The sequence below is a fragment of the Chaetodon trifascialis genome, chromosome 19, assembly GCF_039877785.1.
Source record: "Chaetodon trifascialis isolate fChaTrf1 chromosome 19, fChaTrf1.hap1, whole genome shotgun sequence".
Classification (NCBI taxonomy): domain Eukaryota; kingdom Metazoa; phylum Chordata; class Actinopteri; order Chaetodontiformes; family Chaetodontidae; genus Chaetodon; species Chaetodon trifascialis.
Window position 1 is genome coordinate 12,322,248 of NC_092074.1, and position 14,173 is coordinate 12,336,420.

Here is a 14,173-nt window from a genome sequence, read left to right on the forward strand (position 1 = left end):
GCGAATTAAGATTTATTTCTCAATGAAGTGTTTGTGAAATGACGGGAACAATCCATTTGATGAGAGGATTGTCCAGGATTTGAGCAGACACAACTCTAATTAAGAAACACGGTTAATTTTCTGATGGAAAATTAAGCTAGGTACCAAAAAAATAAATAAATAACAGAACGGCAAAACACTTTCATTTGTTTCATACTTGATGAGGTTTTTTTTTTTTTTTTAATATCAAATTGGTGTTCCAAGGGTATATTACTGATTCAGTCTTCATGCACCAGGTCTCTATACAAAATTCTAATAAAATGCACTACACAAATTCAAACCACGTGGTATTTAAAGCAAATATCTAGGCAACAGGAGAAAAGTTCACAGGCCAATTTTCCATCACACTGAAGGACAAAGAAGCCAAGGCTTTGAATAAACCTGCGTGCATGCTGTGGCACTTCCGAAATCCTGAGTACGCAGTCTGAATACTTAAAGACTGAATAGGAACAGCTCTCACATGCAGATTTCAATCTGTGAAGCAATGTGCAATGTGACACAGTCTGGATTGGGTCTGCTACAGTGGGATAAGGAAAGTGGCTGAAGGGGGAATGAAATATTTGGGGATATCTGAAGAAAATCAAATAGACAGAAGGAGAAAACGCAATGGGGGAATCCTTAGCTGCATTCTGGGACTTAATATCACAAACAGTATTAGTACTACCTCACGCTAACAGCTCTACATGACCACAATGACAATGCTAACTAAAATGCTTAACCTTAGCAGGCATGTTTACCATGCTCGCCATCTTTGTTTAGCATGTTAGCATGCTACTTGGTACAGCATGGCTTTTAGTTATGTCATGTTTGGGGGGCATTTGGTCAAAAACCAAAGTGGTGGACAATTTAAAGTTTTCGACCTGACAGTGGACCAGTCAGAGGAGGGGATACAGTAGGTGAAGGTTTCAGCTGCTTCGCACATGGATGTATTCAAGAGAGCGGGCTTAACCTCAATACGTTAGCATTTACATTGTGAGCATGTTAGCATTCAGATGTTAATGTTCAGCTTAAATCACTGCTGTGCCAAAGTACAGTCTCACACGGCCGTTAGCATTGCTGTAGTCTCGCTACCATATATTTTTTGTTGATGCTAGTAGTAGTTGTTGTTGTCGTCACCAGTGTTATTCTTAAATCAGCCTTGCTTGGATGTCAGCACATAATGATGCTAAAAGAGATTTTGTGTCATATCAATGTCTCACAAAATAATTTGATCTAACAGCATGACACCTCTGTCTATGCAGACCCACTCAATGTGTGCGAAAGTACATGTGCGCAAGCATGCTGACTGACACTGCATATCCATCTCTTTCTGTGTGTAGGAGTACAAAGCAACACATTAGCCAGACTGAGGTTCCTCGAGGGCAATAAGAACCCCACACAGTTAAACCTCATGTAGGAGGACATCAAAAACTGCTTCCTTCTCTCTCTGGATTCAGCTAATAAAACTGTTAGCAGCTCTGCCAGTGTGCTTCTCACACAGGCTGGGTTACACTACCAAACACATCATCAAACTTCTGAACACATGAAGAGGCTGAACTGCGGAAATAACCCTGAATCACTTGATCTGGTCTGTTCACAGTTGAATGGACTACAAACCTCACATGAAGTAAATCCCTGAGGAGAGATCAGGTCATTCTGATTTCTGTGTGTGTGTGTGTGTGTGTGTGTGTGTGTGTGTGTGTGTGTGTGTGTGTGTGTGTGTGTGTGTGTGTGTGTGTGTAGTGTGGATACGTCTAACTGCACAAACATAACACAAGCAATATAAAGCAAATATGCATGAAAACAGAGACATACATACACATGAAGACAATACAGACACTCTATTGTGTTCACACACGCCTACATGTGCTACATGTGAATAGAAAAAAAATACAATTTCAACAGGAGAGCAGCAGCAGCTGGGGAAGTGCCGCGGGTACCGAGTGCTGCAAAGAGATAATAATGATATATTACTTTGTAACTCGCCACTGTTAGGATTGATGGTGATGACTAATGTCATCTAATGATGATGACAATGATGAAGAAGGAAGTAGATGATGGGTCATAAAAATGACTGATGAACCATGCTCAAACTTGGGACTGTTGAGAGCCGATATTGTGCTTTATGACAGAACATGTTGTTGTCTTTGCTGCAATTTGTAGTGAGTTGCAACAACAGCCATATTTCTAATGCAGCAATTAGCATTTCAGAGAAACCCCTGGGACTGAGAAATAGCCTTAAAGCAGGCTGAACATCTTGCTTGGTTTTCATTTCTCCTCAACAGCACTCTGGAGCTGATCCAACAAAACAATAGCACTTCACTGAGCTGGCACAGGATTTATTTAGTCAGAAAGCACTTTTGCAGATCAGCCGGTTATAATTCAGTCAGTGACCAAACGGATTCATATGACATCCCTCAGTTGCTGCTAAATTAAGTGGCAAAAAGAAATTAAGACTTTCATGGTAAATGTGATATCCACCATTGAAGTCAACTGACAACTGCTCTTAAAAATTACCAGCATTACGGTGAGGCACTGACTCATGTATCAGTTTGAGGATGATAAAGGCGTTACAAAAGGGGTGGTATAATTAGGAATGGAGTATCTTTGAAATATTAAATAGGTAATATCGGTTTCTTTGCCAAAATGAATTTATAACACTATGTGAAGCAGAGAACTGCACGTCAGCTCTGGAGTTGTTGTTTAGATTGCTGAGCTAAAAGAACATTCAAATCCACACATGAAGGCATTCCAGCACAAACACTGACGAAAGCTTTTCTCACCTAAGCACACAAGACTTTTGTTGCGTGCATCACAATGAATGAGCAAACAGAAATGTGACTCTTTATTTTTCCCCTATTATGGATATGCTATCTCATTCTGTGGACTCCCACTGGTTTTAACACGCTGCATCAGCGACCTGAACTGTCAAATAAAAATGTACCTTTCAGAACAGGTCACACCAATTATGTAAATGTTATGAAATATGAATACTGTGATGTGACTTCTCCACAGACTCACTGGGGCCCTCAGTCATCCTTCCAACCAACTGGCTATTTATTCAAACCTCAAAGACTGATGGCAGCAGCTCTGTGAGGCTGTACTTAGGCACAGTGCGCATGTTAGCATGCTAACATTTGCTAATTAGGGCTCATCACAAAGTAAAGCAGAGGCTGATGGGAATGTCACTAGTTTTGCATGGGTTTGGTCAATTACAAAAGTACTCGACTAAGAGAAATTGTGAACTGATCGTGGTGATAGATGAAAACATAATGGGTCATCAAAGCGATTAGGATTTGTCCTGTGGGGAACACGAATGAAGGCATTTAACTTAAAATCACAAATGTCAACCTCATGGTGGCACTAAAGAAAAAGTCAGGGGGTCACCAAAGTCAATAGCATTCATCCTCTAGGGACCATGAGTGTCCGAACAAAATGTCACTGCTATCCATCTCATAGCTGAAGAGGTGGACCCAGTGACTGAGTGGCCTCCAGAGAGCTGTTTCTCTAAAAACAACGTGACGTGAAACATATTCCAGAGCTTTGCTGGGCTTGTCATTTACTACAGCTACAGCCTGCAGCTCCTGGACCATGGTGTTCCTTAGAATGGTTAGAATGGAGCTACTGCCATTTTAAACAAGATTCCCAAGTTTAGTGCTTCAAGAGAGTTCGGTTGTATCAACAAAGGCATGTGAGCACGAACATTCCAGTCATTTGCAAGCCGTGTCAGGCTCCTACCTTCCTCTGGTACAGCTCCTCTGGTGTCGTTGACCTCAGGCTGACCAGACGGTAGTTCTTGATTACGGTGCGCGGGCGCTTACGTGGCGGGGCAAAGCGTTCCATCTCCGTCACGTAATACAGGCCCTGCTTGATGTAGCCAAAGTAGCGGGCTTTGGCTGAGGACTCTTCATCTGAGTCAGAGTCTCCGCCATCATCACCCTCCTCATCCTCACTGGCCCCGCCGCTCAGGTTGCTCTCCAGGCGCCCACGCTTCTGAGCCAGCTTCACCTCACACTGTGAAAAATAGAAAAAATATGGCATTACGAACAGGAAGGAAGTAAAATGAGTGACAGCAAAACATTTAAAAAGCTGGAAACAGAAGAATGGAGTGAAGGGTTAGGGTTAGGTTTGGATGAGGGCTTTTTTTTTAAATAGTGGCTGAGGTGGGTGCTCGGCTTGGGAAGTGGCACCTAGTCCTGCTGCAAAAGAAAGGGGTAAAATTGGTGCCAGTTAAAAGAAAAGGGGCTAAAAGCCAGTTAAAAAAGTGTTAAAAGGCCCCCGAGGCGCTGGCAGGGTTAGGTTTGGATGTTTTTTTTAAAATAGTGGCTGAGGTGGGTGCTCGGCTTTTTTTTAAAATAGTGGCTGAGGTGGGTGCTCGGCTTAGGGTTAGGGTTAGGGTTAGGAGAGGGGTTAGGGTTAGTGTCTAGTTTTGTGATTGCCTCCATTGGGGAATATTATTTGCCCATTTTGCATCCACACGCTGCAGCAAGTCCTCTTATTTGGAAGGCATGTGCCTCTGGGTTTTAGCTCACAAGAAAAATATGCTAGCAGAAGGGCACTCAGACAGGGTTTATGAAACTTGTAGCACCTGTAAATACATTAAGCCCTCAATCAATGAGGAGCTGAGGCAGCTTCCATAGTGCTGCACTGATACAACTCATCACACACAGGAAGACACACATGTACAAATCATCAGAAGAAGACGACATTATGCCACATGTGTGGAGGCGTACACGCAGTACAAGGCCCATCCTCACACGCAGCCACGCATTCAAGGTAATTTCAACGCACACTTCAACACACACTAACACTTAGCTGTAGATATAGTGACACAGGCACCCATCCCCCACCACATGCTGGGCAGGCTGATGAAACCTTTCCAAAAAGTTGGCAGCTGGCTGGTAAAGAAACACCCCCCCCCCGTCTCTCTCTCTCTCCCTCTCCAATCAGATAAAATAATAGAGAAAAAGGGCGAAGGACTGAAATGAAAGAGGAGGGTGATGTGTTATCAGGCCCTTTCTGGGGGATAAAACAGCAGGGATACATATTTCATCATCACATGCTTTATGCCATTACACACACACACACACACACACATACACACACACTTTCACACAATGACACTAACAAACTGAACAATATAATCATTCAGGACTTTGGGTTCAAATTTTCATTTGCAAGAAAAAAAAACTGTCCACTGGGGAATCACATCAGCTCGCAGTACAAAGGATCTACCACAAAATCAATGCATCACATTCGTGCCGCAAAACCATGATTGATTTAACTCTACGACAGACTCGCTTTGTACTCAAAAGCACTTTCTGTTTTAAATCTTTAATAAATAAAACAAAAGAAGTGACATCCCTTTAATAGACTCGGGACCTGTCCAGCCTGTTCCCTTTTTCTCACCCAGTGCATGCTGGGCCAGGCTCCAGTCGTGAACTGAACTAAATAGGCTGTTTAGAAAATGGATGAAAGGATGAGAAGCAATCATACTCTATTCTCTAGCATTCCTCTTAAAGCCCTTAAGGCCAACATCTATGATGTATGACTAGTGCTACAAGATGAAAAGATGCTTACACAAGCCTCACATGCCATTTTATAACTGACAAACTCCCTCTATCTGTTTACTTAACCACACACTGATACCACTACCTTGACATTTACCTCCAGGCTGAGGAAGCCGCCGTCGTGTGCCGCGGTGACTCGAGGTGAGGGCTCGAACCATTCGCAGGATTTCCCCAGGAGGTTGCGCAGTGTCCTGACGGATGAGACGGTGACGGAGCCGGAACAGCGAGCCAGAATCAACACGTTGTCACTCCACCAGCTCACATCCACCAATGGATAGTACTGCTCCTTATCTGGGCCAGTTAATGGAGAGACATGAGGGCGGTTTTACAAATTTGGTTATACTACAGAAAAGGGTGGAGCGAAGCAGACAGAGATTTGTTCTATAATTGTGCACTTATTAGTCCTTATTAGTACTCTCATCCCCATTAACCTTCTTCAGTATGCTTGTGGACATGTTTACACATGTGGGCATGACTATCACTTGTCATGCTTGAGATAAGGACTCACACAGATTATTGCTTACACAAGCTGTCACAGCCGTCATCACTACTGGCCCTAAACTGTCAAAAAAAGGCATCCAAACAGGAATAGACACAGAAATACACACTCACAAGTATGCACACTGGGAAGGAGGAAAATATTTGCAAGCCTTAGCATACACTATGTGGTTGTACATCTGAATAACTGTATAATTCAGTGAATAAGACATGTCAAAGATCATTAAATTGTATCCAGCGTGCGTTGCTGTGTCAGCAACGAAGTCGGCTCTCTTTAGCCCTTCAGGCCAAACTACCTTTTATTTTCTTCCTCCTCTCCAGCGACGTCTTCCACTCTGGGTTGATCTCCTCAAATCCTGGCTGCGGGGAGGACCGAAGGATGGAGGGACCAAAGAGGAAGAGAGGAAAAGAAGAAGAGAAGGAGGAGGGGGTGTAGAAATTAATCTGCTAACCCTGTTTACACTTATAGCACACACACTGTAGCTCTGCCAGCTCAGACCAGCGATGAAGCGGAACATACACACGCCGTATAAACCATCGAAACATTCCGCAATGTAAGTTCTCCCTAAGCCACCTCTCTTACTGTCTAATGGGAACACACACACACACACACAGAATCTGTCACTCCACACACACACTAAGGCCTGCGAGATGTTACATTAATACAGTCAGTCAAGCATCTAATGTACAAAATGTTACCAGCACACACAACTGCACTGCACAAAGCCAGTAAAATCCTGTATGCATACATATAAACACAAGTGGCTTAGAGGCGGACCTGTTGGTCTTGGCTCCACGTGGCCCTCTGTTTGAGGGAGGGGACGTCCCAGACAGACAGACGACCAGAGAAGTGAATGACAGCCAGCAGGGTGCCATCGGGGCTCAGACTCATGCGGAATACGCCATCCTGGACATGACAAATGCAGACACACAATCGTTTCCATCGTTCCCATTAAGCTTTTCATCTTAAGTGAGGAAAGAGAAAAAGACCAGGGTCGCGTTACCTTTTCATTTCCTTGTCGGGAAAAGAATCTGAAGCTGGGGATCCTGATGAAACCTCTCTTCTGATTCTAACAGACACAGAGAATAGATGACAATAATGTGCATCTGTGTGTGTGTTAGATATTGACATGAATAATTAGTGCATGAACATGTGTGTGGTCTCGTCACCAGATTGACATCGTCCTCGTAACTGGTGACCTGCTTGTAGTGCGGCGAGCCAGACAGAGTCCTCCAGGCTGTAATCCCACAGCAAGAGGCCTTGGACATGCTGTCATCTCCCGACTCACAGCCCCCCACCAGCAGCAATCTTAAAAACAAGCACGCACACTCATTGTTAGCACCTCCATGATTGTGCCCCGACACGACAAGGACAGCGAATCAAGGCGGTCACTGTGAGGTCATCCACCAGCCTGGGTTCAAGACAGAACATCAGTGAGCATTCACGCCACTGAAGTGCCATTTAACAAAGCAGCAGATTAAAAAGTTATTCATCAAAGGTCTGTTTGGAATCAATGGCTGAGCACAGATAAGCACAAACAATACCACAATGACCACAGTGATCTGTGGGTCTCTCTTCGCAGTGAAACAGAACCGATGCGACAGTGGTCAGGGACTCGGGGGAGGTGTAGATGAGGCAGCGCTGTCCAGCTCAACACTGCCCCCTGGTGCAGAGTTGGACACTTAGTAGGAGCCAGCAGCTGAGGGTGAGTGAGCACTAATGGAAAACTCATTTTTGTTTTAACATGGTGCCTCTTATCTGATACAAGCCACTTTTTCTGTATACTGTGATACAAAGTTTCATTAAAACAGATGCCTCGCTGATACACATCTGCATATATGCAGCGCATATATGGAGTATATTAACACCGTCTTTGAGTCGGATAATGGAAAGATCACAATGTCTAACTACACATCTGGAAACATTTTCCGAGTCTTTGAGTTTCCATCTGTGCGCCGCATGAATGAAACCTGCTACTGGTAAACACTTCCACAGTGTCTGCTTGAGCGCTGACACGTTATATCTTCATTACTATACAGGATCGTCATATGTATGTTCAGCTGTTGAAATCATTCTTTTCATACCCAGCTTCTCACCTTGCCTGTTTCTTATTGCAATCCTATTCGCTCTAGATCTGATGCTGACCCAGTTTTCACACAGGGATCATTAAAGTTTCATCTCATCTATCAGTTGGCAAACATTTGACAGTAGCTGCCAAAATCCATTAAGCTGCCAAACTGAGCTTCACCGGCCAAACTACATCTGGTTTGTGGAGACCGGGGGAGCGTGGTGAAAACACTAAGGTTATGGGTGTGAGCCAGACATAATTAACCGAAACCTTATGCTACGTGGGTGAGGAGGGCCAAGGACGTTTTAGACCACTATAGTCAATTCCTGCAGGTATTGCATTAAAGTGATTTGTTGATTTATTCCTGAGTAAGCCCCTTGGACCCATTCCATAATGTAACATCATACGCCTGTGCCTTAATGTCTGCATAAGAGCCATGATTTGCTAATGCTTGTTTTTAACTTCTCCTGATACTTAAAGATACTCTTATCAATATGTGTTTTAACCTTAAAAAACTGTTTTTCATAGCTAAATTTAGCTTCAGGTAATGTTAACTGTCATGCAGTAAATTCATACTATGTCTGAACAGTGATCAATATAATACATATTTACAAGCATATTGATGACACGTTGGAGTATGCTCATATTGCCCCTAGACATCAAATGATGAAAGCCTTTGAAATTACTCAGCTATTTTCAAATTCACATATTTGAGCTGAACGTGGCATCATGCAGCATCATTGGCAATAGCTCTGAGGATGAAAATTGATTCAATGGGTTTATAAGGATGTGTGAAGATGTAGTTGGAATCTAAGTAGGCTCGGACCGTGGAGGCCACAAGATAAGATAAAATGTATATGGGTGTCAAGTAAATGCTGCAGGCACTAATTATGCAACCACTGATGGAAAGTTAAAAGATGGCAGAAATGCAAATTTTTCAAAATATTCATTATTGTCATTACATCTTAAAAGCACTCGAGGTTGATACTGGTTTTGGATTGTTGGCAATGGCTAACTTACCGGTGACCAGGGTGGTAAATAGCTGAGGTGATGCCGTGGGAGTAGTGAGCAGAGAAACTGAAGCTGTGGTTCTCTTGGAAGTTCTGATTGGTTCCCACACTGAGAGAGCGAGAGCAGAGTCACACGATGAGTCACCCATAATTGAACTCCAGCACAAAAACAATCAAAACGTGAACACTCATGTGCAGAATGTTAATGGTGTGACAAAGCTGGTTCGGCGGAACATGACAGAGCAGTTTAAATCCCAGCTTCAATTAAAATGAGACACGGCAATATATAGAGTCAAATTAAAAAGCTGAAAGAATCCCATAGTTCCACTTCCTCTAGACATTTAGATGTTCGTGCCATCATAAAGCAGGTGTGTGTATGTGAACGCACATTATACAGAAGCGCTGGCACAGAGCGAGGGAGAGAGAGTAAGAGAGATGACTTACTGTCAAGGCTCAGCTATAATTCTGAAATTTTAATTCAATGTGTTTGAGCGACAATATTGGGATGCAGTCACATGAAGAGGAAGAGTATGAGCCCCATACTGAAAATGAACCTCTAAAAACAAGCCAGCGCTTTCAGAGTAAAGCTGGTGCAAATGTCTCCCACATCTTAATTACCTCCTCACACAAGCACACATACACACACTCACACCCTGACGCCTTCAAAGGCAGCCAACACCATTTATCTGCCTGTAATAGAAAAATAAATCAGCAATCTCGCCCGTTCTCAGCAAACATCACTATGCACGCGGGATTGAAGGGAAGTCGTGAAGCGCAGGATGTCGTCTGATCGAGATTCAACCCACAGGCACAATCTCATTCTGTGTCTTGGAGTGTCAGTGCACCAAGGCCTGGTGTGACTGCAGCAATCATACAGAATTAAATGAGACATCTCTGAAATAATGGCATTTTAAATAGTGCTAAATCAAAGGGGAAGGTGTGGGCAGCCATGGGGAACACAAACAGGCAACACTCTTGCAAGCGTGTGCATGCAAAATCATCAAATAATCAGACATTCAAGATGTGTATCTGAAATTCGGCAACTGAAATATTTAAAATAGTTGAAGGTGCAAAAAGAGGGTGAAGTTTCAAGTGTAAGCACTGAACGAAACTGAACTGCTGATTTAAGTACGAGCACAGAGCGGAGATGACGCTTCAGTTGAACTTCAAGCGCTGAAAGGAGCCGGCAACGTCAGTCGAAGTGTCGGTGAGTAATTGAGCCGGTAATGTCGGTTGAAGTGGAAGTGTTGAAAGGAATTAGCGCCACTACAAGTGTGTCAACTGAAAAATGCTATCGTTTCAAGTGGGAGCTCGACAAAAGTGCGTCCGAACAGTTTAAAGGTGAAGACCCGAGACCTGAAGGGGTTTCAAGTGTGAGCAGTGCAAGCATTGAGGGAAGCTGAAATGTGCGTGTAAGTGCTGAAAGCAGCTGAGGGTAAGAGTAAAGGTGTCGGCATGGTGGCCCACACGTGTGCTGTCGAAGCTTTTACAGCGACTGCACGTCGTCACTGCACGGCATGTGTGGGGCTTTATGGGTGCTTCCTCGTTCTTCAGGTCTTCGTAGATATGATGGTTGTCAAAGTTTAGGAAGGACAAGGAAAAGGAAGTGATTGAGGCAGGGTTAATGTAACAAGCCGGCCATCATCAAGGAGCCACACGCAGGTGGCAGGCCACCAAAGCAGACCACGATGTTTCAAATATCGTGACGGCGTGAGAGATGAAAGCAGTGGAACTATCAGCTCATGAAAGCAGTCGAAGTGTCATTAAAAGAGTAAAAGACAAACACAGCTGAAATGTGCCCCAATTCTGAAAAAGTTGCAGCGCTGTGTAAAACATAAATAAGACAGAATGGGATCATTTGCTAATACTTTTTATACATATACTCAATTGAAAACAGTACAAAGACGATATATTTAATGTTTCACCTCATCAACCTCATAGACTTTTGTAAATATCTGCTTTGAGTTTGACAGCAGCAACACATTTTAAACAAGTTGGGACAGGAGCAACTAACGCCTGGGAAAGTTGTGGAATGCTCCAAAAACACCTGTTTGGATCATTCCAAAGGTAAACAGGTTCATTGGTAAGAGGTGATAGCATCATGATTGGGTATGAAAGGGGCATCCTGGAAAGGCTCAGTCGTTCAAAAGCAAGGATGGAGCGAGGTTCACCACTTTGTATAAAGGATATTACCGCATGGGCTCAGGAACGCTTCATAAAATCGTTGATGAGTAACAGAGTTTATACAGTGCATGGATTTAAATTGGAAGATAATAAAGCAGTGCAGTGTGTGAGCTTTGTACCCAAAAGTCTCTAGACATTATTAAACAACAATTATTGGTGTTCAATCTGAAAGAATGCTGGACTGTGGGTCATTATTCTAGTGAGAATACTGTGGCTAACAAGATTGCTATTTTTATTTTGTATTTGAAGCAGTTTTGTCTCTCACCTGACCAGGTAACTCTTGAGCCCGCCACCGTACGTGATAACAAGCAGCTCGGCCGACCACTGAGCGCTGGCCGTGTACTCCAGGAAGATCAAGCCCGCCACCGCGCAGCTGAAATCCCCGGGAAAACTCACCACCTGGATCGAGAGAGAGAGATGAGAGACACGAGTCAGCCGCGGCGTGAAAGTGACTGATGTCAGTGGTCAAGGAAATCAAAAGAAGTTGAGGAATATGTATAATTATCTATCAGCTTGTGCCCCCGCCAAGTTTCTACAAGGACAAACAACAAAGACACAGACATCAGCACAACAGCTTTTGTTAAAAACATGAAACGACAGAAAAAAGAGAAAGGAAGAAAATGACAGAACAGGGAAGGCAAGGAACAAAAGATAAGAGAGACAGAGTGAAAGAGAGACAGAAAGTGAGAGAGATGGGGGTGGCACGGAATATGAACCAATTTTAATTTTTTTCAATCATGCATACTTTCTGTCAAATTGACACTTTTTCATCCTCTCCGCCAGAAATAGCAGCAAGTCACCAGTGTGTGCACTTAACAGTGACAAACAAGAGGAACAGAAGAGCAGAGCGGGGGTGCCGGCGTAAAGTGTGCAGACACACATACTATAGTTATAACAAAGCAAAGACGCGCTAAAGGAATGAAGATCACAGATGAGTGTGGCTGGGGAGCGTCTGCGCTCAACGTCTCTGACAGGGCGGAAGGAGGAATGGAAGGAATGATGGATGGAAATGGGGGAATGATGTATGTAGCACACAGAGGGCATTAAAGTGAGGGACAGATGGACTTCAAATTCGCAGTGTGAAGAGAGTCACTGAGACACAGACATGCAAGGATGAGAGAAGTACTGGAGGAGAGAGGGGAAGGGGGATCTGGGGAGCAGCGAGGGTGTGAAAAATTAAAGAGAGCAGGGAGAAGAAAAGAATGGGACGCTATGAGGAAAGTGGGCAGAAGACGGAGAGATGAGAAAGCAGGCATGACAGACGAAGAGAGAACAGAGGGTGTCTGACATGGAGACGTTTTCTTCAAACAGGTGACAGGCAAAGTGCCCGGTAAGTATGTAGCGCACTGAAACAGCAGAACATGGCCCAAGCAATCTGGAGGCAAGATTATGGATGTCTAAATCCTCAGAACTGCTTCACTGCAGAGCTACAAAACCACTGCAAAGATCTATGTAAGATGAATTGTCTTAAATTAAGGCAATAAGTGCTTGTTCTTTGCCTGGCGAGATATATCATCTTACCAGGCAGTTTTACTGCTGGAACATTTCACTTGTTTCAAGCTTTTTTTGCCCTTAATTATCTTAATAAGATATTTTCAGAGATTGTATTACCAGTTTGTAATGCTTGAAACGAGAATTTCCAGAGTCACAAAGCTGTTTGATCCACACAGACAAGTACAAAACTGCTTTCTCAAAGTCAGAATTTCTTTGTTCCCAGGCAAATACATTTTAGTCTGACTGTTCTACCTGTAATATAACTGTGGGTTCTTGGAGACTAGATATTTTTACTGGTATTAAAAAAGCTGGCAAGTGAATCTTCCTGTGATAAATGAAAGAAAACGTGGACATTAATCCCTATTAGATGCAACATATTGCAACAGAAGCATATCATCTGAGAAAAATCTGGAGATAATACTGAAGAGAAGCCAAGTGAATGCTGGGCTTCCATATGCTCCGCCTAATCACTTATAATTAGCACCAATGCATGCGTCCTACAACCAATCAAGAGCATGCAGTCTGACCAATCAGCTGTCTGAAGACTGAGATCAGCTAATGAAATGAGTCAAGTCTGGTGTGCTGCTGCTTGGTTGGAAAGAAAACCTTCAGCCACTCGGCCCTTTGTGGAATGAGTTTGAGACCTGTGGCTTAGAGGGAGGAAGGGGTTGGTTGATGACATCAAAGAGGAGGGGCGGGCTTGGTTACCGGCGGGATGACAAAGAGTTCACTGCCCATGAGGTCGAAAAGGCGCACAGTGCCCGTGCTGTCGGCGTAGGCTAGCAGGGTGCAGTCATGGCTCCACGCCACCCTTCGCCACTGGGGATTCGGGTCCTTTGGCACTGTGGCAGATGAAAAAATAAACAGAAGACCTGAAAGTTCGCACAAACAGAGAAAGACTGACAAGAGATTCGGGGAGCTGAGGATTTGTCATTAAGCCAGATGAGAAAACTCTGTGCGAATAATCCCTTGTGTTCTATGCAGAGCCGATGATGAATACAGATGGGGGGTAGAAGGATAAAGCTAATGCCATACATCAACACAGTGTGTCTAAGGACCTATCCAATTCATCTATGAGGGATAGCTGAAGTAATACATCTCAATAATTGTCACTCAAAGACGCACACACACTTTCACACTCGCGATGACGAGGGGGGGAGAAAGGTGAAGTGAGTGAAAAGAGAGGCAGAGAGAAAGGGGGAGGAGAAGGGAGATCATAAATCCAGCTGTTATTGAAGTATAGGCTACCATTTTACCAATGTGCTGGCTCAGCAGTGCTGTGAGGGTAACCATATCGCTGTTATAAAGCACATCCCTGACTGCTGGCACT

At 43.7% G+C, this 14,173-nt stretch overlaps 1 protein-coding gene across 1 annotated transcript in view; it reads right to left on the reverse strand.

Moving 5' to 3' along the window:
• Window positions 1-14,173, reverse strand: part of nbas (NBAS subunit of NRZ tethering complex) — a 141,709-nt gene that overhangs the window by 118,672 nt on the left and 8,864 nt on the right. Inside the window, exons 7-15 of the mRNA XM_070987158.1 lie at window positions 13,552-13,685; window positions 11,615-11,748; window positions 9,176-9,274; window positions 7,257-7,395; window positions 7,091-7,156; window positions 6,865-6,993; window positions 6,383-6,446; window positions 5,686-5,879; window positions 3,757-4,032 (exon numbers count right to left, since the gene is read on the reverse strand). Of these exons, the coding sequence (XP_070843259.1) occupies window positions 3,757-4,032; window positions 5,686-5,879; window positions 6,383-6,446; window positions 6,865-6,993; window positions 7,091-7,156; window positions 7,257-7,395; window positions 9,176-9,274; window positions 11,615-11,748; window positions 13,552-13,685 (1,235 nt within the window). The remainder of the gene's footprint in view (window positions 1-3,756; window positions 4,033-5,685; window positions 5,880-6,382; window positions 6,447-6,864; window positions 6,994-7,090; window positions 7,157-7,256; window positions 7,396-9,175; window positions 9,275-11,614; window positions 11,749-13,551; window positions 13,686-14,173) is intronic.